The sequence below is a fragment of the Eimeria tenella genome, genomic scaffold (assembly GCF_000499545.2).
Source record: "Eimeria tenella Houghton genomic scaffold, Eth_scaff66, whole genome shotgun sequence".
Taxonomy (NCBI): Eukaryota; Apicomplexa; class Conoidasida; order Eucoccidiorida; family Eimeriidae; genus Eimeria; species Eimeria tenella.
In genome coordinates this window covers 40,557-67,705 of record NW_013543434.1, presented here as the reverse complement: position 1 = coordinate 67,705, position 27,149 = coordinate 40,557, and the positions used below count along the sequence as shown (strand labels likewise).

Below are 27,149 nucleotides of genomic sequence, written 5' to 3'. Positions count from 1 at the left end.
TGTTGAGACTGGAAGCACACGACACGCAAGCAGTAGGTCCTAGCGGAGGCCACCCACGTAGTGCACCAGAGCAAGCTTGCTCCTGCGTTGCTCCCCATAGCATTTTGTCTTGGACACAGTTGTAGATTCGCTTATGAGAGATGTAAACACCAAAATAAATATAATCGCTTATTCAAGAAAGCTGATGGCTTCGATGTGGAGTAAGAAGAGATCCACCAAAATCCACGCCCCAAATGCAAAGCTTGCAAGATCTAGTTACGTTCTGAGCTTGGATTCCTGAGTATACTACTGCTGGTTTGTACACTTAGCGTCTTCAGTTGTGCGCAACACTCCAGCCATGATGCAAGTTCATAACAGAAATGCGTCTACTAATCTATGACTTCTTCCTGCGAATCCAACGCATAGGAAACCCATTTTTAGCCTTTTTCAGTAACACATGACTACTCAGAAGAAATTAGGCTTGGATAAACAGATCGATAAGGTGAACCGGCCGTTGAAGCTTGCTTCTACTCAGGGCCATGACATCATTATACAGAGCCTCAAGAGCAACATTGTATCTGCGTCCATTGTGTGTGGACCAGAAAGGGCCATCTGTTCTTGATGCGCATATATGTTTGTGCACATGAATGATGGAGGAAGCGTGCTGCTGATTGAAACGGCGATAATAAGTGGTGTTCTCCTAGTTTATATAAGGGAGAACACCACTTGTTCCTGGTTTATATAGGGGAGAACACCACCTGTTATCGCCGTTTCAATCAGCAGCACGCTTCCTCCATCATTCATGTGCACAAACATATATAAACCAAATACTGTCTCTGGAAATGTTGATGTGGAAAGAGAATACGCGTAATTCAGTACGCGCCGTATGAAGATTGGCACAGGCAACTTTGCCACGCTGGTCTGCACGAAGCAAGACAACAGTATCTTGCGCGCTTCATTTTCCCGGCGCGGGTCAGATATCCGGGAGTCGGCCGTCTGTTTGGAGCGTTTCCGCAGCAGCCTGCCCGATTTCACGGTTCCTCGGGACTTTCGGATTTTCTAATTACCAAAAAACGCTAGAAGAAAAATTGTAACCCGCCTTAACAGCGAAATCCTGTGCGGTTACGAGTTTCTGGTTGGGGGAGAGCGACCTTCCTCCGTTTCCTGTCAACAGATGCGGAACTTGGTGTCATTCGACAACGGGATCCTGGGCACAGACTCTGCCAAACCTACGCTTTCGCAGCAGGGCAAAAGACAATGCTCTTGAAGCAGCCACTCCAATGGCAACTGCGATGCTTTGGTGTCTACGGTGCGCCAGCGACAAGCTCCAAAGTTGAAGCCCTCAGTAGATCTCTCATGAAAAAGATTGTGTGGAAGCTACTTCGTTACCACCTAAGCTACAGTTAGAATACGCACATAGTAATCTTCTAAGTGTGAAGCGTAGCAGAATGCTTTAAGTGGGGATCATGGCAATGCGAGTAATGGTGGCCACCCCAGGGAATTGTGAACTGTGGGAAGTCCACCCATAAGCCAAATCTTCGTGTAAACGAATGCAGAATAACAAAACACAGAAGTTAAGCAATTTTGGCGTTATTGAAAGTAATCTAGGCGCGCCCCTCCAACAACGCGCTGCAGCAGTTGACCCATCCTTCAAGGGGGTTTCAGGTGGGACTGATTTCCAAGAATACGGACAAGTGCCCACAGTTCTGTCTCGAGTTAATATTTTAGCTCATGCTGGCCCATCATATCGTATTTCAGGAGTTTTCTGTTTCTACGCATTGCAGCAAGGACCTCACAGGAGGGGCGTGATACCCTGTCGGCAGCAGTGAGTCCCATGATAGGGGCATCTCAGGAGGAAATTCCTCAACAAATCCTATGGACTTTTTGTGGAAAGGGTCAGGTTTACAAGTGGATGGCAGTCGTTTGAGACTACGAGGACGCACCCCTCCGGCTCAGTCGCGGGCAAGCTACTAGATAGGAATCAGTGCCTTGGCTTGTTATGTGGATGAACCAGGCGTCTGATCGCATTGGCAGCAACTGTTCTGGGTATCATGCAGAGCCCTTTCCTCCAGCCCACTGCGCGGTGCCCATAGTGAGAAGTGCGTGCAGAGCTGCAAAGCCGCCTGACAATTGTAGGCCTGAACACGCGTAGCTTAATTGCGAGGCTGGACCCTCGCCTAAATTTTGCTACGCTGGCTACAGCATTCATCCTTCTTCTTGGCGTGTCTGTTGGGTACTGAAAAAGGGCTTGGCTGGCTCGTAAATATGGCAACAGACACTCATTATGTCCTAGCGCGTAAACCATCGCGCGAGAGAGCCAAATATAGCAGTCCAAATCATGAAAGCATGGATTGGCATGGCATATACAGGGACTTGTTATTCAGACGCGGAGCTATTAACCCGCCGTGTACCCACCTAAAGGCGAGAGACTCAACCACGGCATTCTGCGGCGACCCAACATCAGGTTCAGGGCAGCGGAAGACCCCAGGTTGCAGTCCAAATGGGGACCACGATGATCAGCTGGACCAGAAAGTTGCGCTGTTTGTCCAAGACTTCCTGAGCGAATCAGCCAAGGCACGCAGTCTAGCCGAGTGTGAAGTAGCTGTGGCGTCTGTTGCCGGTGAAGCTTTTTCCACCAAACTTTGTCAGCCCCTTCCTCTCTGTCTTATCCCTCAAATATGTATCTCAGGTGCGAAAACGGGGATGCCTGAACATTCGTCTCGTTTTTAATGCTCTTGGAAGCGCAGTTGAAGAGTTTCTCCTGTTCTTGCAAGGTCCGTTTCACCAGCCATCCAACATAAAAAACGTTCGGTGTAGCCTTAAGGCGCGCGACAGATTCAACGGATTCCTCTAGTTGCGGCTGTACTAATACCCTATTGCAGATGCTTCGTGTGACTTTCCATTTTTCTCGTTTAAGTATGTGCTGAAGCTGGTGGGCTACTGGATGCTTCCGCTTGGTTGGTTTACTGCTTTTTGGACGAAGTTGTCAGTGATTTACGTACAGCGCTTGTCAGAGTCCTTGCAAGAATATTATCTCCTTTCAATCCGCCAACTATCTTGTGAAATTCAGACATGCTTAAAGTTCGAGACTTGATGCATCATAACGTTTCATAGAATTACCTACTAGCTCGGCTGCCGCCGTTTTTAGGAATCGGCCCTATTTCACATTCGCCGGTCAATTTATTTTCGTCTGCAGAATTCGAAGTAGGTGAAGATGATGAGGAAGTCTTGATCGCGCTATGCGACGAAATAGGGAAGTTCTTCGAGCTGTCTGAAGCGCTAAATGATGGGAATGGGGGCTCCAACTACCTCTGGGCAGACAAAGAAATCGGCATAATATCAAGCCTGCTGCTTCGAATTATGCTTCACAGAAGCAAGGAGCTAAAAACAGCGGCACTGCAGGCCTTCACCGCCTTCATTTCAAGGTGTAACCATGCGGATATCCTTAGGACCGAAGTGGCACTTCGAGTTTTAGAGCTGGGCGAAGAAAAGCAAGCTGCTTTCCGTCTAGCGGCTGCATCACTAGTACCCACTCTACTTCACTCCATACGTCGATGCATGTCAACTATTGACGCAAAACACGCAAAAGACCCAGGGAAACGGACAATGGAGGACTCCAGAGCTTTTGAAGCATTAACGGACTTGAAACAGCGGCTACTTACTTCATACGTCAGGCTTTGTGGAGACAAGGATTGCTCTGTTCAGCTTGCAGCTGGCCAGCAGCTGCCCACCTTTGTGGATTACATTGCAGCAGAAGTGGATGGGTTGCAGCAATTGTCGCAGATCCACGACACCGCTAGTGCTGTCGCAGAGGGAGACTCTGCTGCAGGAGAGAAACAAATTGGAGAGCTCATGATTGCTGTCTACACAGCGACCCAAAAATTTACGTTATCCCTACACGTAAGTGGCTGAGTAATCCTCCCTGATGGTAAATGTAAGTTTGCGAGCAAGGCGTTGACCACGTCCATCCCTTAGTATTGACATATGCAGCATAGTTGAGATGGTGTTCAAGATACCTTTACCATTGTGTACGCGCAGGAAAGCTGCAGGATGCAGGGGGTTGGAGCGGTAGCAGCAATGGCTCGAAGACACGCTGCAGCGTTCCGAGCACTTGGGAACAACTTTTTACCAGTGCTTTGCAGTGAGGGCGCGACCCCATATAATAGCCCTACGCTACATAAAAGCACGAAATCAATACCATAGGCCTTTTTCAATGTCCGCTTTTCTGCTACCCCCTATATGTGCTACTGAAATATGCAGGCGACTCCTCGTGGCGGGTTCGAGCAACTGTGTGCCTTGCACTGAAAGATATTTCCCTTCTTTTCTGCGGTCTAACGCATGGCGTAACTGCTGAAGCAAAGGAGACCGCTGCTATGACAGGCATGACATCTTTGCTTTTTAAATTTCTTACTGATCGATCTGTGAGTGTCGTTGAATCGCTGAACCGCAACTCCGAAAGCTTGGGGGAGAAGAGCACGGCAGGCCAAATTTTGCTGCATTTCATTTAAGGATACGCATTGCACCATACGACAGAAAATTCCACAGCGGCGCATCAAGAATTACGCGCCGCTGTGTCGCAGCCAATGGTCAAGATGGCAGCTTTACACGTCCTTCCACAAATGGCAGAGGTGAGCTGGCCCCATTGTTCTTGCGGCGCTGTCGTCTCTGAAGCTACGGCATTTTTGCGAAACGTCTGCTAACAATTTCATGTAGGTAAAACAAAGCCAGTGCGAGGGAAAGGGCTGCTGTTGAAGGTATGATCTAAAGTTGTGCTTTGTTCAGCTAGCCGGGAGTACTTCATTCGTGCGTGAGTCTTGGATGCTGGAACTTAGTCGAATAGCTGAGGACGGCTGTAAAAGTCAGGGATCTCGGTTACCAGGTGAGTGGCGCCCTTATGTGTCATCCATCAAAGAAACTGATTTTTACTGCACGCAATATAAAAAATGCGTCAGAATGTTTCCACAGTAGACGATGGCTCCAGGTTTCGACTGCTCGCCTTGTGGCTGTTCTTAGGCGCATGCCTCGATGCACTGATTTCCATCATTCCACTGTCCGTTGAACCCCAGAGGCGTGCACTTCTAGAACTTGCAGTAGAACTGATTCAGTGGGTCCTCCAGTGCTGCATTGCAACGCAACCCATCAAAGTGAATAAGCAATGGCGCTGATTCCCCAGGTTTGGGAAGCCGTCACTGGTTCTTGAGTCGACGTGCCTGCAGGCAGGGAAGCTGGAAACTAAAACTTGCATTTTTGGAACATTTGTGTTCTCTCACAGCAGAAGAGATCACATTTATCGTAAGTGAAGAACCACTCTAGGCTAGCAGACGTGGATCGTAGCTGAACAACCATTGCAGCTCCGAACTCAAAATGTACTCGTCTTGATCACTGTTTTGCGTGTCATGCTTTCAGTCCCCGCTCATCTCAAGCATCCAATTTGCCACAGATGAGGAAGGAGATGACTGCTGGCGAATTCACGCAGCCCTAGCTCAGCAGCTCCCCGTGATCCTGAATGCCGTGGTGAGCTCGTCTTTCTTCAAAACACCTCATCTATGCGTGCTAATTTACAGTTAAAAGGTGTTCAGTTCATGCTCCGCACCGTCGCCAATACTGTTATGCGTGCTATGCCCTCGACCTGACTGTCGAATTATTTTGTATTCCTCTGACTGTGCATCAAGAAGCAGGAAGACGAGAAGTGGTGGCACCTCTTTACCGGTTTGCTCCTGAACCCAGGTGAGAGAAGCATTAATATAAAGAATCAGGCGAGCATGAAGCTCGGCGCCAGTTGCCCGTATACAGACCTGAGTATTGCATCATACTTCACTTGTGCCTACTCAGAAGAGGTCGAGATGTTACAATATTTCGGTGGGAATTCTGTGAAATGCAAAATAAGTTTTGTTTCTGTAGACTGGGCTTTAAATCATTTTGTGTGTGTGTGTGTGTGTGTGTGTGTGTGTGTGTGTGTGTGTGTGTGTGTGTGTGTGTGTGTGTGTGTGTTTTCGCGTGCTTTGTGTGGGCGTGCGTACATTGCAGCATGGGCAGTCCGGCAGGAAGCTGGTTTCGCACTGCGGTCTGTGGTAGAAGTGAGTCACATACCCAAGGCAGACGCTAAAGGGCACAACAGCAAGCACCTAGGGCTTTGGTCAGGCACGAGAATCACTCATTCATGCGTGGCTGCTCCGGTGATCTTCGGCAGAGCGAACACCGACGCCACGCAGCAAAGATCCCTGCTGATTCAGTTCTGGAGCAGCGCCTTCTACGAGCTCTTCAGGAGGTCGCGTCGTGCAAGAACGCATTTATCCGCCAAGACGTGGCATTCTACCTTCACGTAGGATTTCTGTGCAGCGGAATTGCCTGTAGCATTACGTGCTTCACAGCTCGATGCTTCTGGCGCAGAATTCTGGAGCAGTGTTCTAGGCCGTCGTTAAATCCAACTGGCATACTTGTTTGCTTGTTGCAGCAAATATGGGAATACTTCTCAAATGAAAGACTCCGCATCTTAGTAATACCTTTGCTGCAGACCTTAGTAGAAGACCAGGCACCATGCTGCAGGTTTGTTATATTAGCTAGCACCTGTATTGGTCACGGACACCAGCATGCTCAGCTCACGTAATGCCTTTTACGTAAGGAATACATCTCGCTCCATCACTTTATAAAGCTTCAATCGGCGGGCTTCATCTTGGCTTCGCATGTTTTCACACAGACTATCGCTGGCGAAGCTTCTGCGAAGATTGCTTCAAAGGGATTGGAGCAATCAGATGGACCTTGGGGTATGTCAACTCCACATGCCTTGTCTTTGCGTCTTTCACTGCAACGGAAAACAATACAGGATGCGCACCCCGGGCTGTTCTCCTGTAAATGGTGCGCTATCACTCAGAACGAATTGAAGGAAATGCTGACGACATTATCACGGGATGAATGTGAAGGGGTGCGAGAGGAAGTTTCGGCTTATCAGGGAGTTGTAGGCCGTCTCACCCAGCACGGGCTAAACTAAACTTCGGTCCAGGAAGCCAAAAGTGTTATTGCTGGGAGCTCTGCATCCACAACAGCTAGCTGTGTCGAAATCGTCTTAGGCCAGCTTTTGCCTAATTTTCCCCCTTAAGCTTTCCCGCCTACCAAAATTTAGCAACAGAAGCCAATCAGCCTTATCCGCTTGGTTTCATACGGCCGGCAACTTTAAACATATGTATTGACTCAGACATAGCTGGCCTGGGAAGTCACGCTTCCAAGTTGATCAATGACGTCACATCACAGGCATTTGCTATAAAACATCGATTTGTAAGAGGAAACTTGCACACGTCCTTCTAGGCGTCACCTTTTGGTATTTCCGGTTTGTGGTATTTGCTGGGATGTATTTTTGCTTGTGATCCTGTGCCATTTGGCGACGTGCCATATATTGTCCCGAAAACCAAGAGGCTTTCGGGTTCTTTCAGGTCTATATATGCCTGTTGTCGTAAGGCCAAAAATTCCGCTGAATCCGCCAAGCAGTATCCAGTGCGCATCTGCTTCCGCATAATGTTTTGCATTTTTTGTTGCCTTCAAGGCAACAACGAACTAACTGCTCCCCGCTTATTCCGGACTTCAGTTCCTTAAAGATGATGCAATGACTCACAAAACGTGACATGTTTTCCCTGATGCTGACCGCACCAAGAAGACTGGTCAACAGATGCAAGCTGCTTTTGCATACAAAATACGAGATTTCCACTCAATATTTTGCCAGAAGAAGGGGAACCAGAAGAGCAGTGGCATTGCTCGATTATCGTCTTCTGCGTATGTGCAACTGAGTTGAAGACCAACGCCTACATGTGCTCATATTTAGTGGTGATCCAACGATATACAATTCTGGTGACTAGCTATTATACAAAAAAGTGTGAGCAAGTGCGTCCATCTGCAGGTTGACGTGCTGAATCCCCTGGGGACAACCGCAGAAATTGCAGAGCGACAGTTCGACTTTATTCGCTGATCTATGAAGCCCAAAACATACGTAGGAAATGCAGAAAAGCGTATTATACGTGAAATAGGGCCACCCAATCCCCTGTTGCGCCAGAACAGACACATTTTTCCGGATGGCTTGTGGAGAAGTGGGGAGACTCGCTCCTTTGGTTCCTACTGAGTCGCTGCATCCAAACTCAGAAAGCTCACAAGGCCCTCAACAGTCCTATAAGAGAAAGGGAAGTGAGGCGTATCTGAGACCAGCAATGAACGCTCTGGAGACGGCGCAAATGCCTAGAACTTGCTTTCTTCCCCTATAGGAAGGAAGTTGGAAGCGCCTATTCAACTTCTGCAAATTATACGAATAGTCACGCAAAGATGTGGGTGAATACGAAGTGTCTACTTACGGGACAAGTACTGCTGTCACGAGGGTGCGAAGGCACAACAGAAATCAGGAGATAGACTGAAGACAATAGCGGCAGCAGTGGACGTCTATCTTAATCTTTTCTGCCAAAGGATATACCTACATATGAGGTGATAACCAAACTGTGCCTCGTTTGAGGTCAACCTGGCATCTTGGCGGAACGCGGTAGGACGTCATGGATTTGTACCGGAGTAGATGGCGTCTGCGGGGGAATACTACAAAAGGCCTAAAACTGAAATTCAACTGCTTGGAAGAAGGGGTGGCTAGCCGAGAGGGAAGCCACTGTGAAGCTGCAAGGCCGCCCAGAGACTTTCGATGAACATCGCGTCTCGAGTGGGCTTGAACAGAGCAGCAGTAGCAAAAAGCACACAGAGAAAGAATAGTGCATAAAAGAAGCCGAAGAGTGACTCCGTGAAAGTTAGGAATAATATAAAGAAGCCATCTTGCTTGCATTTGGCCCCAATCCAGTTTGTCTGTTTGCGGCGCCTTCCGTGCAAATTTGCACTTTTCAAGCCTTTTCGAGGTACCTAGATATTGCGCTGCACTGTGCCACTGACCCCTATTTTCAGAATATGCAAGTAAGTAGACAAGACAAACATTGATGCGGAGAATGTATATGCACAACTGTTCCATGTATGACGGTGGTCTCAAGGGCCCCAGCAGACGATTTGGTTGCTGCTATGCATAGCTTGAACACCGTCACACAGTTTACCGCACTGACTTACACCACGAAAGAGAAAAGTACTCTGCGCGCTCGATTTGCTTGGCGCGCGACAAATTTCGGGGAGTCGTCCGTGTGTCCGGAATCGGTCTCTTCACCGCTGCGACACACAATCAAAATTCCCATGCGGGCTGCTCCCTAGCTTTGTTTCTCCCCGCACGCCTCATCCACCAACCGGGCGTCCAAAAGAAAACTAGTATTTCTAGTTTTCTTTTGGACACCTGGTTGACCTGCTTGCTGGGAAGACTCTCTTGCCTCTTCAGGCCCTTCCCCTCCTGCAAACGCACGTAATTGCGCCAAGCAACACGACAGCTTGAAGCAGTGTTTCCCACACTACCACTACTGCCGCATGCCTGTTGGGATATCTAGATCTGCGCCCCTTTGCAGAGGCATTCATTTCTGATAAGCATATCCCCTTATACTCAACGCGCAAATGACTGGTCATCGAAGCTTTGGTCTTACGCCATCCCCATATCTTTTTCAATCCTCAGTCTATTGCTTGTTAGTGATTACTTGTTCCACCACCACGAGTCCGTGTGGAGTTTCGCGCAGTGGAGGCTTAGGATCTCGTGCATTCCTGCAGCCGCTCTCCACTCGACAAGCGTAATACGCTATGGACCCTGCATGATTTTCTTCCACCTGATTGTGGGCAGATTTTGTAGCATCTAAGCTTGGAACGGGGAACATTATTGACTCTGGAATCGCCGCATCAGCAGCTTCCAGTTACTCATGAAAATAGTGCCCTGAACATGCACTGACTCCAAAGTTGAAGGGCCCGTTAGGCACCCAACTCAGGCACCCAACTCACGGGTCTCCATAGCCTAAGCGTAGTCTACATACTAGGGAACTTCTTAGATGGATCTTTCTCATGATCCCGTACTTCCGCTTTAAACGTTGTTTGCTAGATAAGGGTGCCCTCCCCAGTTGCTCTCGTTACTACCACCACTGGAGTTTCACCTAGGCAGTCAGTTTCTGGTCGAATTGTGCGTGCTTGGCAACTGTGCTACCGTCCTCAGCGACTGAAGCGGTAGCAGCAGCCAGCTGCACCATCAGTTAAGTGGAGAAGGGGACAGCAGAAACAGTCGGTAGTTTCAAAATCAGTAGGAAGCAACAGAATGTAGCAGTACCACACGTCGACAGCATATCCCGTATGCGGCAAGAGAGAGGAGCGCGAACGAGCAGGTATATCACTAGGCCACAGTGCGGAAGGTCTCCAGCAAACAGCATCGTTATTCCACAGCTCGGAAGAGAAGCACCAGACAGCAGCAGCAAAACACCGCTACAACAACCAGAAGTATTCACCGCGCCATGCGCAGCAAATGAGGCAGCATGTCCAATGCCAGAGCGTCTCAGTGCTGTTTTGGCTCCTGTGAGCGTTGCTGCTACTATTGCTGCTTCTACTGCGCCGCAGCAGCAAAACACCGCGATAACAACCAGAAGTATTCACCGCGCCATGCGCAACAAATGAGGCAGCATGTCCAATGCCAGAGCGTCTCAGTGCTGTTTTGGCTCCTGTGAGCGTTGCTGGTACTACTGCTGCTTGTACTGCGCCTATGACCAGCGTAAGCTTTAGTAATTCAGACATACATTAAACCCTAGTCTAAGGCATTTGACAGTTCTCCCACACAGTGGAGTTCCCGCAGCTACAAGCCATAGGGATGAGGAGACAGACACACACCGTCTGCTTCCGGTGATGCTGCATGCATGAAGTCTACGTTCACACACACAATCCTCTTTTTTTTATAGTAAGACTGATCCTTTTTACTCAAAGCTAGTGCTGCTTGAGCAATAACTGCTGATTATGCTGCTACGCCGGCCGAGCAGCAGTGATACATCCAGCAGCTGGAGCAGCAGCAGGGGCTGCTGCTGCTACGCATGCAGTATGGAGACCTCATCAACTTCAATGAACTAGTACGACTCAAGTTGTTTAGATGTATAGCCATCGGTTCCTAAGAAGAACGTGACGTAGGGCTTTGCCCTTATGCCACTGAAGCTAGCAGCAGCGACAGCAGCAACAGCAGCAATAGGACCCCGTCCTTAGTTGTGTCTGTTGCCAAGAATTTGTCTTAACTGTAGGGGTATGACTTCATGCTCCATGTCTTGCCCCCCTGCTGCTGCTGCAGTGGCAGGAGGAGCAGCAGTGGCGGAAGCTGCTGATCCTGCTCCTGTAGCAGGAGTAATCGTAGCTGCAGCAGGAGTACTAGTAGCTGTAGCAGAAGCAGCTTATGATCAAGGACAAGCAGCAGACGGCATCTGGAAGCATAAACGAGGCCTATCGGTTGGTGGCGTATCCATGCTTCTGCCATGACATTTAGCGGCTTGCGGCAGCAGTTGCTGCTGCATCTGCTGCTACCACCGCTGTTGTGCTTTGTGCTATTCTTACTAGCCGGCCTAATCCTGCCTCCCATTCTTTCTTTTCTCCTGCCGCGACTTTTGAGGCGAGTCCAAATAAAGTCTACCCGCAGCGACAGTAGCAACGAGAGTAGCAGCAGTATCAACGATAGCAACACGAGCAGCAACTCCAGCAGCCGCAAGGTAAACACTGAAGATGAACAACTGCTGCCTGTGGCCAACCGGCCACGAAAGCTATCAGAGGAGGGGGCTCCCCAAATCTCGACAACGACGGATTCTGTTGCTGCTGACTTTCGTTTTGTCTCGCCGATACAGAGCAGCAGCAGCCGCAGCAGCAGCAGCACGAGGCGTCTGTACCTGACATGCGAATCTGTCCGCCACGGGGGCTTTCTCAAGTTGGAAGATGCCGTCGTCGTGCTAGAGGAGGAGGTGACGCAACACTGTGCAGCCTGCGAAAACTGCAGCAGCAGCAGCAGCCCCAGGTGGAAGTGCGACGAATGCGTCACCCACAAGAGCAGCGAAACACGTATTTCTGTCTCCTTTTTGCACTTGTCTATTAGCCGCATGGTAGCGGGGAAGGCTTTTAGTCCTAGCACCAGCCAGAGCACCAGCAGGAACAGCAGCCGCACTGACGGAGTTGTTGAAAGCGGTGAGCCCTGTCGAGCAGCAGCAACTGATACTGCTCCAGATAACGACAGCAGAAACACCAGCCACGGCAGCAGGAAGCGCAGTGGGGAGAGCAGCGGCAAAGCAAGAAGCAGCAGGATACTGGACGAGCTACTTAAACCCGTCTTCTTCCTCTCAGGTTGTCTGCTGCTTATACGGCGTGCGCTGCAGCAGAGCAGCAGCCGTATAAAAGAGCCACTCACCAGCCGCTTGCTGCTCAAGGCGGACCGCATATCTGTTACGATTCGCCTGAATCGCAGCAACAGCGGCAGCAGCAGCAGCAGCAGCAGCAATGGCAGCAGCACAGGAGTCGCAGCGAGCTCGACTGACACCCTAGAGCAGCAACATACCGAGCTACCAGCAAGCTCAGAAGCGGCAGCAGCAGCAGCGGCGTCGGCACCTGCACCAAAAGCAGCAACTGAAAAAGCTGCAGATGATGCTAGAACGAGCCCTAGTTTGCTCCAGTTCGTGCTGCAGTTGTGCATGTTACATGCACTGGCGCGGACCTGCGCGTTCAGCGCTGGCTGTATTGAGGTGCTCGCGTTGCTAATGCTGCCCGAGCCGCTCCCTCAGCAAGAACTGCAGGAGCGGGAGCAGCAGCAGCAACAGCAAAAGCAGCAGTTGCTGAACAAGCAGTTCCAAGACGACTGCGGCAGCATGGGCGTCCTATTGACGGCCAACGAATTGCTGCTGTTGCCTTCTGCAGCGTTTGCGTCCCTTCGGGTGCACGCAGTCACAACAGGAGGCTTATGCTGCCGTCTGCTGCTAGACGCATCTGGCTGTCTTTCCGTGATGCCCACGGACTTGTTGACTGCTGCTGCTGCTGCTGCACGCAGCTCCGCAGCCTTTGCCGCTGCAGCAAAACATACCGGGGATAGCACGCACTCAGTAGAAGCTTCTACAAGGACGGTAGTAGGAGAGCGGCCGCAGCAGCAGCTCCAGCACAGACGACCCGCTGCACTTCAAGCTGAAGAAGAAGGAGTCACAATCAGCAGCAGCAGCAAAGATGCAACAGCTGCTTTGAGTGGAAGCTCGTCTCGGCAGGCCTCTCGCGAACTTTCTGCTAGCGATGCCAGCAGCAATAGCTGCTGCACTAGTAGCAGCAGCTGCAGCTGCACTGCCTCACCAGCAAGGAGGTGGTGGTGGCGAGGTGCCGTGGAAGCGGACAGCAAAGACATGACCGTTTCGGGTGCCACGTACTTGTCTCACCTGATGTCTGTGTACTGCATGGGCCGTCTGAATGCTTTTGGTCTTCGAGCCGCAACAGATGCTGCTCTAAGGGTTGCTGGTGTTCATGTCAGTAAGCTAGTAACGGGCGAAGACAAGTGGCTGTGCCCTGTGAAGGCCGTGCACCGGTCGCGGGGCCGCTTGGTACTACCGGAGCAGCTGCCGCCTGCTGCGCTGCTTTTGCCGCCACTGCTGCACACGGAGGAAACCGTGGAGGTGACTTTGCTGCTGGACTCAGGTCTCAGCAGCAGCAGCAGCAGCACATGCACGGCGCGCGCAGTGTACCTACACTCTAGCGGGACTGTCGCCGTCAACATCCTTGTCAATCTTCTTGCCAGAGTAATTGATGCCTACTGGAGATGCAGGAGATCTACTCGAAACAAAAGCAGCAGTAGCAGCACCAGCAGCTCTAGGGGGGATTTGTTGAGGAAAGAGAACACCTGCGACACTCAAAGTGTCGCGGATGCACAAGGGCCTCAGGGCAGCAGCAACAGGAACCATGGAGACACTCAGCAGAGGACTCTGCCTGTGCTTGTTTCAGTGCCGCGTTTGCTGCTGCAAGTTCTCGAGCGTAGCAGCAAAAGCGCCTTGCTGCTGCATGCGGACGGTGCTCTGTTGCAGCTAGAGACAGTGGTGCGCCAAACCCAGCGACAAGTCAACTTGGTCAACTGCGATTTCCAGCAGGAGCTGCAGGAGATGCAGCAGCTCCAGCAGCATCTTGCGGAAGAGCAGCGGCGGGACCACATGCCGCCATTGTCATCTATGGGAGCAGCTACAGGAAACTGCAAAGATAAGGCTGCCCTGAGTTACAGCTGCGACGGCAGTAGCAGCAAACTCGTGCGTTTTGCTGTCTCCACAGGCCTCTGCAGGCTATCCACCGCTCACGTTCTGAACGGCGGCGTTCCTGCTGCTGGGCCTTTTGCTGCAGTTTCGGATCCAACAGAAACAGCGGCTGCAGTAGCAGCGCGTAGGGACGCAGCAGCAACAGAAGCAGCTAAAGCTCTCCACTCCATTCTTTGCTCGGTGCCGTCGCAAGGGATTTCAGGCGACGAGATGGGCAGTTTGCCTGCTCTGTCCCCTCGGTCGGCAGCAGCAAAAGCAGCAAAAACGGCAGCGGACAAAGAGCCAGTGGCAGCCAAAACAAACGCCACGAATGCAGCAATCGCGGCGGTGTCATTTTTTATAGGCGCTGGAGAGTTGCAACGTCTCGAAGCTGCTTACGGCGATGGCAGTAGTAGCTCCAGTAGCTGCGGGAGTCGGAGTTGCTGCTGTGGCAGCAGCGGGAGTGTGGTGCTACTCCCTGATGAGAATTCTTTGGGCGATCAGTGGGTTCCAAGCGCCTTTACTTTGGCTGGATGGTGTGGAGCCTTGATTCTGAGCTGCAGCAGCAGCAGCGTCGAGATTAAGCCTCTGGGGGAAGCAGCACGGATTGGGGTGTATGGACAGGTGCAGTTGATACCTCTGTATCGACAGCACGTACGTGTCGTGCTGCCGGGGGGCTGGCTCCACTGGAGAGAGGAGGGGTTATTGTTTTGGGTCCTAGTAATTTTGTACCTTCGCGCTCTCTACAGGCACTGCAAGGAGAGGTTCACCTTGCAGCAGCCCTGTTCCCCTTCTTTTTCTGCTGACAGCAAAGAAAACAACAGCAACAGCCAAAATGGCAACCCTGGCAATTGCAGCAGTAGGATCAAAGGAAATGAGGCTCCCAGAAGAAGTGCTGACGAAGCAGAAGGCTTTGCTTCGGTTGTAGCATCAGGCGAAGAAACTGCGTCAGGAGCTGCGGCTGCACGAGAAGCAGCAGGGAACGGACGTGACATTTTTTCCGCAGCAGCAGCAGCAGCAGATTTACCTTTTCTAGAGGGCACATGTCCTTTCTTTGCCGGGTTCGACTGGTCCCCAGGTATCCGCAGTTTCGCTGCAGCAGTCCAGAATTTGGACTTGTTTGAGGGGCTGACTCCTGATTGCTTCCATTTAGTGGCTCGCCACTTCGCCGTGTACTCGCCTGCTGCTACACTGCAGCCTCATCCTGAGCAGCAGCCTCACGAGGCGCAGCAGCAGCAGCAACGCCAAGTGCTACTGCGGCTCCTTATCCAGACTATGCATGTACACAGCTCTTCACTCACTGGTGGAGCTATTGTTGCTGCCATGCCGCTCCACGTACAGTCCATGTACGTCGAAACTAGCAGCAGCAGTAGTGACAACAGCAGTGGCAGCAGCAGCAGCAGCAGCAGTGGCAGCAGCGTTGACAGCAGCAGTGGCACCGAAACTGAAGAGCTACGCCAATGCCATGCGTTCACTTCTTTTCAGTCTCTTCACCTTCAAGTGCATGAGAGTCTGCAGAATGTGCAACAGCAACACCAGGATCAGCAGCAGCGGGGCCAGACAGAGAGCGTGCTGCGTGCATGCGAAGGAACAGAGACAGCTTTTATTTCAGACTTGTGCGTCTGGGTGCCTCACAGCGGGAGGTCCGTCAAAGTGTCTATGCAGCAGGCTAGCAGCTTTGTGCTGCAGCAACAGCTGTTGCAGCCGCTCTTTGCTCTGGTAGAGGCAGTGCAGCAAGATTTGCTACTGCCCTCTCTTATTGCCCTGAAGCTAGTAAGCATCTTGTGCTGCTCGCGCCGAAGATGTTGCTGACTTTGCTGCTGCCACTACTGCTGCTGAAGATGTCCTTGGCGGGGTTGTTGGTGTTGCAGCCGCCCACGCCTCGGTGATGCCCTTGCAGCAGGCAGGGGCTTGCTGGCCACTATTCAGCTGCGACACAATATGCAGCAGGCACAGCAGCAACACGGGGTTCTGTTTGCAGAAGAGCTTCGGGTGTATGGACACTTTGTGCGTTTTTGTATTTGCTTCTGCAGGACCACCGCCTGCATGGTGGCCACGAGCCGGTGCTCCAGATTGGAATAGGAAGCATTTCAGCTTTCGTTTCTTCCGAATTTTTGGTGAAGACGGAGGACCTGACGGTGAACATACATCCTGTTTCGCTCCATCAAACCCCTGCTGTTTTGCGGAAACTGGTAGAGCAGGAAGCAACGCGCTTGCAACAGCTGCAAGCGGAGCACCAGCACAGTTTTGCGAATTACGGTTCCACGGACAATCGGCAGAAACAGCAGCAAGGGCAGCAGAAAAAGGAGCAGCAACAGCAGCAGCAACAAGAACAGGAGCAACAGCCACAGGAGCAACAGAAGCAGTCGCAGAAGCTTCAAGGAGAGAAACAAAGGAGCAAACGCTGGGAATTGGAAAACACTCCTTACCCGTACGTCGACGTCTTGGTAACAAATCCTCAAGTTTTCTGCGTTGGCCAGGATGCCAAGCAGCAGCAGACGGATGAGCACCAGCACCGGCAAGAGCAGCAGGAACAGCAAAAACAAGGACCGCAGCAGCAGCAGCAGACGCGAAAGCGGATGCAAGTGGAGCCCCCTATTTTCTGCGGAGACAAAATTCGTGTGTCAGTGCACCGAAAGTCTTTGCTGCTGAATGAGTTGAGCCAGAACCAGCAGCAGCAGCACCAGTCGCAGGTTTATGGCGAGACGCAGCAGTGGGTGTGCGTTTTTGTTGACGGGGTTACTGCGGTGTATCCAGAGACACTGCGGGGCGACTCTCTTGCTGCTGCAGTCGCCGATGCAGCGCATGCAGTGGGGCCGCTGGTTCGGCAAATCATCGGCGCAGCATCAACTTACCAGATGCAGCTGCAGCGCCACAAAACAGCTTCTCTTGCCACTGGTCGTTTAGTCCGCTGCAGCAATGACCCGCAGCAAGTCCGGTCTCCTGCTGCTGCTGCTGAAGCTGCTGCTGCCAGAGACGCTTGCACAGCGGCACTCGCGATTCCGCTGTACCTTTGTCTGTCTCGGGTTTACGCAGCCTGCCTCACGCGAACAGTAATAACGGAAAGAGCAGCAGCACCAGCAGGTGCAGCAGCAGTAGCAGCAAGTCGGCATACGCACGAAGAGGAGGCTCCAAGCGACCAACTGCTGCATATTCCTGAGGAGAACCTCCGAGTGTGCACTAAAAGCGACGATAACGATGCCAAGAGTACTGGGAGCGCCTGCAGCAACAGGAACGACGAAAGCAGCGGCGGGCTCAGCGAGGGCAGCAGCAGCAGCAGTAGTAGTGGCGGCTTCAACACCATAGAAATCTGCCTCTGCCGCCAGGCTAGACCAAGCCTCCACAGAGCTTTGGGGGATCCGTCGGAAACGCCCGTATCGACGGACTTTTATTGCGAGAGCAACAGCAGAAGCAGCAGCAGCAGCAGCAGCAATAGCAGAGAAAGCAGCAAGGAGCCGCCATCCGCTCCTCCAACAGGTAGAAGGACAAGAGAACTGAAAAGGTATAAGCAGAACCCCCGAAATGCCCGTAGCAGCGACTTTATTGATCAACAGAAACGACAGGATCAGCAGCAGCAGCATGAGCAGCGGCAGCAAAATGAGCAAGAGCCGCTGCACCAAGACGAGCAGCCACAGGAGCCAGAGCAACAAGACGAAGTCGTTCCGCTGCAACGTGCTCTTTGCCCCTTCGCAGATCCTGCTGTACTTGCTGCTGCACCAGCTGTACGCAGCGCTGAGGTGCAGCAACTGCTGAGCAGAAAGCTACAGCAGCGGCATGCTGTAGTCGACATGTCCCCATGGCAAGCTGTGGGCAGCTGTGTTGCTCCTTTGCGGCCGCGTCACCAGCACCAGCAACAGCGCCGGCACCAGCACGAGCAACGGGTGCAGCAGCTGGACCAGCAGGGTCGAGTTCAGAGAAAACAACTCGCAGCCCTTCGACATATGTGGCAGCAGCGAAGAGGCAGCAGGGACAACATCTCCACTTCAGAGTTTGCATACACCCCAGTTGCTGCCTTGAGGCTGGAAAGCCTCTCGATCTGCCTGGATGACTATCGAAGGGCAGCAGCAGCAGCCACTGCAGCAGCAATCATGTTGCCACCTCCCCCCTTGGGCACTTACAGAACCCTGCAGCTGCGTATGCAGTCCATTGCACTGCGGCTGTTTGCTGATAAGCAACAGCAGCAACAGCAACAGCCGCCGTTGCGGCAGTTTCAAGGCGCTCCACTGCTGCAAGAAGAACAGTTGATGCGCCAGTACTTGACGAGACTGATACTGGCGAATCCGGGATTTTCCGGATACATGGGTAGTTCTGCTGATGCTCCTGAGGGACAAGAATGTATCGTATTGGTTTCGTCTGAGCAGTTGGATTTACACTTCGCTTCTTTTGAGTTGGCCGCAGCACCAGAGCGCTCGATCAGCGTCAGCAACAGCAGCAACAGCAAACGCACTGAAGGCTGGGGAATTGAGGACGTCTGCAGTTTGCTGCTGCAGCCGCAGAGGGTTGCCATTCGCTTTGGGCAGAGTGCAGCAGCAGCCGTGGCAGCAGCAACAGCAGCAGTCACGTGGACCCAAAGAGTCTTCGACGCCGACGCAGCAATGGCGTTTTCTGCTGCTGTTGCAGCAATCAGTGCAGAACATTGGGCGTGTGTACATCACAGGAACAGCAACAGCGACGACAGTAGCAGCAGCAGCAACGGGCATAAGAGCAAGAACAGCAGCAACGGCCCAAGAAGCCCGGATGCCAGTTTAAGTCCAACGAGCAGCAATGAGCAGAAGCAGCAGCAACAGGGACAGCAACGGCGGAAACAGCAGGTACAACTTGAGCTCTGCTTGCTTCAAGACTTACAGGTTGAGTTCTGTCGCGGGGGTTTCATGCTCGTGCGGCTGCTGCTGCCTGCACTGCATTTTGCTGCGGCCTTCCGATATTTGGCGGGAGTAGCAGCAGCTGCAGCAAAAGGTGCCACCGCTCCTTTGAGGGCAAAGCCTAGCGAGTTGGGTCATTGTAGCAACTTGGATTTCGCCGAGACAGCAGGGGCAGGGGCAGCGGCTGCTGCACCTGCAGCTGCAGAGGAATCAGGCGGCTCTTCTATCAACCCTGTGCTTCCCTATCTACTTTCACTAGACTGTTTGCTGCAGCTGAGGCACGGCCTCTGCTGCCTAGTTTACGGGCGCGCACCGACAGACACACATGCTGCTGGTCCTGCTGCGGATGCTGTTGCGTGGCAGCCACTGGTACAGCTGGCGCAGGTACTCGCCAGAGTGAGCTTTTTTTTCAAGCAGCAGGAGCAGCACCAGCACAGGCCAGAGCAAAAGGAGCAACACATGCAGCAGCAGCAGCAGGTTCCAGAGCCACTGCCACAACTAAAAGTCGACGCACAAGTGTTCATCCGAGGCATTCACCAACAGCGTCAGCAGCAGCAGCAGCAGCAGCAACAGCGAACCGTTGGCGACAGGTGGCCATCGCATCTTCCACGAAGGCAGCAGCCGCCGCCGCAGCAGCTGTCACTTAACTTGACTCCTGAACACACTTTGCTGTTAATGCAGCTCCTGTTTGGCAGATGCCAAGGCACGGCACAGCCTGCCACCCCCACAAATGCTAATCTGGAGCCGCAGCCGCTGCAGCAGCACGGGCAGCAGCAGAATTTGGAGCAGCAGCAAAAAGCAAACTGGCTAGTTCGGGTATATAGGGAGCTCCGAGAGCAGGGAGATATCATAGTCAAGCTTAGGGCGGCGGTGCGAGATTTGCATGCCAAGTGCGACTTCGCTCGCTGCAGCGTTGCTGCTGCGGAGCTGCACGACATGCTGCTGCTGCGAAGGCATCAAGAGGAAGAAGCGGTGCGTAGTAGCCAGACGAAGTGCCGTCAGCGCGAAAGCACTAGCGCAGCTGCTCATGCTGCAGGAGCTGCTACAGCAGCTGCTGCAGATGTGGGTGCATCAGCACCAACAGTCGCAGCAGTGGGAAGCACACCGAGACAGAGCGCAGAGCAGTTTACGGGGCCACTAGACGCACGTCTGCAGCGGCAAGAGCAGCAACAGCAACAAAAAGCAGGGGATTCAGTGAGGCTACTTCGCGAGGGTTTTGCAAGTATTCGCAGCAAGGCGTCTTCTGAGTGGGGAGGAATGGCGGATAGCAGCAGCAGCGGCAGCGGCTCCGAGTTTGCAGCAGAACGCAGCGTGGCGCGGCCTGCCTGGCAGCAGCAACAGCAGCAGCAAAGAAGGTCGTTGCTGCAAAGCGATATGTGGAGAAGCGTTTCGTGGCGTTCCAGAGTAGGACGCCAGCAACAGCAGCAGCGCAAGGGGCATGAGCTACCTGTGCAGTTGCAGCAGCAGCAGGGGCTGTGGTTTGAGGGGTTGCACACGTGGTCTGGAGAAGGGCTTGGAAGCGGCCTACTGCAGGAAGAATGGCGCAGCAGTAGCAGCAGCTTTAGCGGAAGCGACTCTATTTACTGTTCGTCTGACACGACCAAGTCTGCGGGGGAAGCAAGGATTTCAGGGTCAGTAGCGGAGGAGGAAGGGGGTGCTAGCACTGCAGCTGCAGCAGCAAGAGCAGCAACAGCCGCAGCAGCAGCAGGAGAAGCAGCGCGCATTTGCACGGCTGCCGATATTTGCGAAGATATCAAGACCCATCAAGTCCGGCAGAGCGTTATCTTGGTGCGACACGTTTTACTCAGCTTTGAGTGCAGGGAAGCTGCTTACAGCAGCAGCAGCGTTGTCAGGCGACGGTCTTCTGCTGTTGACTGTGGGGCAGCAAAGCAGGGACAGCAACTGCTGCAGCAGCAGCAGTTTGTTCGTGCTGCTTCTCGTCTATGGGGGCTCACAGTGCCTTCCTATCTTCCCACGCCATCAGCGGATTTGCTGCCGCTGCTCCGCGTACCGGGTATTCGCATTGAAAGACAGAAGCTGCCGCAGCAGCCGGAGCCGCAGCGGCAGCAGCAGAGCGACCCTACGCATGCAGCATGCATGCTGCTGCATTGTCCTTCTCTTTTGCTCTCTCCGACAAGTCTTGCTCATATTTTTAAGTGCATGAATTTAGCAGAGGCGGCGCGGCAGCTGCTGCAGCCCTACCTGCAGGTCTTATTGCCGCCTAAAGAAACTCGACAGCAGGAGCAGCACCAGGGCGAACGCCGCATGCGGCGACAGCAGCAGCAGCAGCAGCAGATGTCTTGCGGCATGATAGAGCTAAGCCTCAAGTGCACGTACCCGCAGGTCAGCATACACTACATAGAGCTGCAGCGGGGCCAGCAGCAGCAGCTCCTGCAGGAAGCTTCCTCGCACACGAGCCGCAGTCGCAGCGGGACTCTCGGTAGCCGCGCATCTTTACCGGGAGACAGCCGCTGCGGGGCAGCAGAAGACCCCTACATTGAAGGAGAGTGCTGCAGTGTATCTGCTGCTATGGCAGTAAACTCCTTCCCGCTGCTGCAGCAGCACCTGAGCGTGGTGGAGGCTATGTGGGCTGACAACGACCGGCTTGCAGCAGCGGCAGCAGCAGCAGACACTGCTGCAGTAGAGAATTCCATAGGATCTCAGGCCTGTTCGAGTAGTCAGCCATGCGCTGCAGCTGCAGCAGCAAGGTTGGCAGCTTGGACTGCTGCAGCAGAAGCAGCAGCAAGGAGGCAGCACAGCCACCTTGCGAATAGAAGCAGCAGCATGGGTAGCAACAGAAGCAGCAGCGGAACGCATTCAAGGTACGGAGACATAGGGAGTGGGTACCACAACTTTTTGGCGCTGCGCGGCTCGTGCGGCTGCTGCTGTCGTGGTATACCTCTTGGGTGGGCAAGGGAGGTGGCAGCAGCAGCAGCAGCACATTCAGCGATTCTTCCATCGCTGCTGCTGCTGCCGCTACCTGAGCAAGACCCGGCCCTCTGTGCCCCTATAGAGATGATACAGCACGCCTACAACAGCCGCATCAGCAGCGAACTTCGTGCTGCTCTTTCGGGAGTACAAACAACTCAGTTTGTTCTCTCCACGCCTCTCGCCGTGGCCCAAGCTCGGCTGGAGATTGCGGCGGAGACCATTCCTGCTACTTCACCATCAGGGCGTCGGCTAAAGCAGCAGCTTCAGAATCAGCAGCAGCAGCATTTGCTGCTGGTAGACGTGATATCCCGTGTTGGGCCTGTGTGCGGATCTGTGGGAGACCTTCACATGGCTGGATTGCTGTGGCACCTTCCGTTAGTTGCGTCTGCTGCTGCGTCTGCTTCCCCTACTGCTGCTGCAACGCGGCAGCGCAGCAACCGAGGAGTTCCTCACCACAGCAGCAGCAAAGCAGACGTCCGTTACCTGCTGCCTGAGCAACTCGCATATGTCTGCCTAACAAGCAGCGACAGTGAGAATGCAACAACACCGCTGGGTTTATCTACAGCCCCACCAGCAGCTGCAGATATAGCAGCTGGCTTGGCCAGCCCCGCCTACAACAGTAGCAGCTGCAGCAGTAGCAGCAGCAGCAGCGCGCGCACCGTCTCATTAGTCCACGATGCAGCCACATCGCAGTTGCCCCAGCAGCGGCAGCAGCCGCAACAGCAGCAGCTGCAGCAGCAGCAAGCTTTGCCTCGGCCTCAACAGGCGCCGCACACAAAAGGAGTGTGGGGTGGAGAGGGCAGCGCCGGCAGCAGATCCAGCGTGGCTGTAATGCCGCAACTTTTGAAGCCAGTGGTCTGTCTAGCAACGGTTTCTTGTCTTTTGGAAATGTCCGTTCCTCAGCTTGGCTGCAACTGCCGGCTGCTCTGCGGCAAATGCCTCTTCGCTGCAAATTCAGAGAGCTTCGTCATGTTGCAGCAGCTGCTGCACCGGATGCTGCTGGCGTGCAACATCAGCAGGACGAGACCGTCTTCGACAACTGCGGCTGTTGCTGCAGCAGCCGCAGCGGCGGCGAACGCAGCTGCTGCTGCTGTAGCTGCTGCTACTACAGCGCGTGCGCCTTCTAGTTCCAGACAGCATCTGCAGCCCACAGAGAATATGCACGAGGAAACCCCGACGCTCCGCGCACAAGAAAAGGCGGGGGAGGCGTCGGCAGCAGCAGCAGTAGCGGCAGCAGCATCGGCTGCGAATGCTTCCACTGCCACGGGACAAGCAGAGAACACGAATCTACCAGCTGCAGCGCAATCGCACGGACAGCAGCAGCAGCAGCAGCATGCCCAGGCGCCACAGCAGAGGCGGGTGCGGCCCTATGTTGCACGGAAGCTGCTGCATGCATTCTTAGTCGAGGAAGCAGCAGATGAGGGCCTCTCGCAGCTTCCGGGAGGTGTGGCGGGGACCAGCATGACGCGGTTGCAGCAGCTGCAGCAGCCAGCAGCCAGTGCGCTCGCTGCCGGTGATTGCGAACAGCAGCAAAAAAAGAAACCTGCCACGCAGCAACGCCGACAAATCTCTGTCGGAATCCTTGTTGAGGAGGTGAGACACAATTAAAGGTCATACAAAATCCACGCTGCTCTGAGCAACAGCATGTTAAGCCCTAGCAACCTCTACAGTGTCCTGCAGCTGACAGGGAGCTCCCTTGATGCTGCACCAAACCGTAGACCAGAAAAGACCCTCAACTTAGAGCTGCTTCTTTCCAAACTAAGGCAACCAAGGCTGCCATTTGCTGCTGTATGTGTCGCAGATTTGCTGCTCTCTCCTAAGCAGCTCCACCAATCTTCCGTTTTGCTGCATCTGCTGCAGTGATGCAGCCGGTAGCCTGCAGCTGCTGCTGCAGGACGAGAGACACCTGCAGCTGGAAGTTGACTTGGCAGATTGGCGTGTCCTAGACCTATGCCCCAAAGCAGCAGCAACCGGTGCTGCTGCTGCTGCTGGAGGTACAGGCGGCGAGGCGCACCCGCAGCAAAAACAGCAGCAGCGACGACTGGCACCGTGGTCGAGTAAGCTGCAAAGGAAAAGCACTACAGCAGAAGCTGCAGCTGCAGCTGCTGCGCTTGGTGTTGCTGCTCCGCATACACCGGAAGCCGCATCCACCGCAGGCCCTTCCTTCCTGCCTAGGTTTAATTCTGCTTGTTCTGAAGGCCTCCTTAGTGCAACAGCAGCAGCAGCATCTCGCACAGCAGCAGCTGCAAGGCTCAACTCAAGGACAAAGGCCCCTAATAAAGTTCGCGACAAGCTGCAACAGCTGCTTCCAGCGATGAGGCAGCGTGCAGCTGCTGCTGCTGCTGCTTCAGCTGCGCAGCTGCATCGCCTAATGTCCCATGGGACGCCGGGAGCTGCGGGGAACAGAGGCGCGGGTATTCTTGGTCATATGGAAAGTGCTGCATCTGTAGGTGCATTGGAGAGGCCGACAGCAACGGCAGCAGCAGCTCCTGCTGCTGCTGCTGCTGATGGGGGCAGTGTTGCAAGCAACTGGTCTCTTTTCCAGCACCCCACAGGCAACACGCTACTCAGCAGCAGCAGCAGCAGTAGCAGCGGCGGCGGCAGCAGCAGCAGCGACGAAGAAGCAGCGGGCCGCCTAAGAGCCCTACAGTCTTCATCAGATGACGAGCACGCACTGCTGCACTCTAGTAGCAGCAGCAGCAGCTCCAAGCTGCTTAATCAGGCAGTAGAAGCAGACGTGGCGGCAGTAGCAGGAGACGCAGCAGCAGAAGACGAAGCCTCGTTGCTCTTCAAGCTGCGGCAGCAGTTTGCTGCAGACAACGTATCGCATGCTGCGCAAGAGGCACCATCAGGAGCAGCAAGAGATCCACAACCACGGGAAAGCGCTCTTGAGCCAGCAGCAGCAGCGGAAGGAGCAGCAACACCGGAAACAGCAGCAGAGCTGTGGGGCGCCAAAGCCGGAAGCATTTTCGAGTCTTTCCCCGTTAGTCGGCTGGGAAAAGATGCAGCGGCAGCGAAACAGCATATGCTTTTGGGGTTCCAGCAAGAGCAGCAGCGGCGTGCACGGCAGAGGCAGGAGCAGCAGCAGCAGCAAAATCAGGAAGCAGAACAGCAGCAGCAGCACCAGCGACACTTGCAGCTGTCTCAACCGGCCTTTACTGTATCCTCCTTCTTGGGGGTTGTCCTGCCGCCAGGGCTCAAGGCTGTGCGAGTGCTTTCGCCTCTCTTCGAGCTCCACACGCAGCAGCAGAAGCAGCAGCAGGAGGGAGTAGCAGCAACAGCAGCAGGCTCCCTGGGCGGAGGCGCAGGCGGGCAAAAAGAAAGGCCAAGCCACCGACTATCGGCGCATGCGGTGTCTGTTCGCTGCAGCCATAGATTCGTAGTGCTGGATTGCGGACGTTTCCAGGTGCGTCTGTTGCTGCTGCTGCTTTCTTCGTTGCGGTCGCTGCTGCGAAGCCCGAGTTACACATTGTTGAACGATGCCAGGTATAGTGCCACCAGTTTTTCCTCTTCACGCTGTCAGCCAAGGGCGGTGTTTGCTGGTGCTGCTGCTTCTGCTGGCCTCGCTGCGCAGGTGTTCGACTACTTGCTGCTGCACATCGACCCCGTCAGAGTCTCACTGACATCTGCGTTCGTGGAGTGCCTTTACAGTTTTTTCTTCCCGCCCGCTGCCCCCCAAGCAGTAGACGCGGTGGCACTCCTTGCTCCCTCTCTGAAGTGGCCTTCCCCGGCGACTGCTGCTGCTGCTGCTGGCGGCTCTCTGTGCACGCAAGGGCCAGCTGACGTTGCAACAGCTACAGCAGCAGATGGTACAGCATCCGCGGTGCTGGGTGGGGCCCAAGGCGCGGCAGCACCAACATACGGCGAACAGCCCCATGCGTCCTGTAAGTTTGACGTAACTGCGAAATAGTTCTACGTTCTTGCCCATGATATTCGCTGCTGCAGTCACTGCACCAGCAGCTGCGGCAGTTTGTTGCGTACGACTGCAGGGACTGCCCCCAAAACGAGCAGCTCTGGTGCTTTGCAGACGGGCGCACAGAAAGCTCAGGCAGCAGCAACAGATGCAGGAAAGCGCCCGCCGGCTAAACTGCAGCAGCAGCCACAGGATCCAGGCCTTGGGGTGTACTTCTGCTACGTGCGAGTGTCGCCGTTCGCTGCTGCAGTTACCTACAGAGGTCAGTGCTGTCATGCCGTTTCCTGAATGCCTAGGGAGATCAGGGTTTGCTTTTCAGGGCTCAGCGCGTGTGTTTGAGACTTGGAATCTGGAGCTGGGCCTGGGATTTCGAGGAAGATAGTTTTGCCTCTGGCTTTCCTGATTGAAGCTCAAGAGCCTCGGGCGTGTTTCCGGCGCAGGAGCCATCCGGCTGGACAACGTTTTGGTGGAGCTACGTGCCTTTGAAGTGCAGCACAAGCTGAAGCCTTTCAAAGCCCTCATTGACAAGTACATTTGGTTCCTAGGCAAACAAGTAAGCCAGAAGTCCCATAAGCTGTAAACTCTAAAAAGGCAGCAAAGCTTGCAGCCTGCTGAAACTAGCACTGACACCGGAGTTTTCGCGAGCCACTACAGGTGCTGCATTGCGGAGCCTTCCTGGGGTCACAAAATTCAGCCAGGGACCTTTCTAGTTGAAATGTGACAGGGAGGATATCGAATAAAGATTGAGCCAATAGAAAGAACAGCCGGCACTGACACGCCTGCGTCTTGGGCTCACAGAAAAGCCCTCCCCCAGTGCACCCAACGCCGAAACCTTAATCCCCCAAAGACCTCTACAATTCAAGTCTAGTCTTCTGCATGCAAGAGCTTCCACGCCCGCTGGCACTGGTGCCGGGACAGCAAGTTCGCAGCATGCGGTCTGCTGCTGCAGCTGTAATGTTAATGCTGCAGGCGACGGGCCGCGTAATAAGCCACAAGCTTCTGTTGCTGCTGAAGAGGAGGCGGCAGCACGCGGGCGACAGCTTTTCGGACATCAAGAAAAGAGATTTACTTTTTGGAACAAAGTAGGAGGAATTCTAAGATTCTAGACAGCAAAGCAACAGCGTCAGAGTGCTGCTGCTGCTGCTGCTGCTGCTGCACTAGTCGGCTGCCGCCCCGGCTGCTGAAGCAGAAATGTCTCAGCAGACCACTTCAAATGTGGGGGGGTAAACCAAGCATCAGTAGCAGCAGCCCCTTGTAGGGTCAGACTGCTGCTTTGCTTTGGTGACAGCGCAGCCCTTCAGGTGTACCCACAGCATTCATTACTGG

At 53.7% G+C, this 27,149-nt stretch overlaps 2 protein-coding genes across 2 annotated transcripts; both read left to right on the top strand.

Annotated features, from left to right (window-relative positions):
- Nucleotides 1-2,244: 2,244 nt before the first annotated feature.
- On the top strand, nt 2,245-6,967 carry ETH_00006805 (uncharacterized protein; the record flags this gene model as incomplete). The annotated part of the gene is made up of 13 exons (XM_013377887.1): nt 2,245-2,668; nt 3,176-3,879; nt 4,018-4,120; nt 4,240-4,400; nt 4,560-4,607; nt 4,762-4,858; nt 4,993-5,083; nt 5,196-5,271; nt 5,386-5,493; nt 5,652-5,706; nt 6,007-6,056; nt 6,170-6,301; nt 6,677-6,967. The coding sequence occupies 13 exons, from the start codon at nt 2,245-2,247 to the stop codon at nt 6,965-6,967; spliced, it is 2,340 nt and encodes a 779-aa protein (XP_013233341.1).
- Nucleotides 6,968-11,354: 4,387 nt separating this feature from the next.
- Nucleotides 11,355-26,909, top strand: ETH_00006800 (uncharacterized protein; the record flags this gene model as incomplete). Its single annotated transcript, XM_013377886.1, has 7 exons — nt 11,355-15,890; nt 16,151-23,503; nt 23,712-25,316; nt 25,485-25,794; nt 25,900-26,085; nt 26,264-26,376; nt 26,793-26,909. The coding sequence occupies 7 exons, from the start codon at nt 11,355-11,357 to the stop codon at nt 26,907-26,909; spliced, it is 14,220 nt and encodes a 4,739-aa protein (XP_013233340.1).
- Between the last annotated feature and the right edge of the window lie 240 nt (nt 26,910-27,149).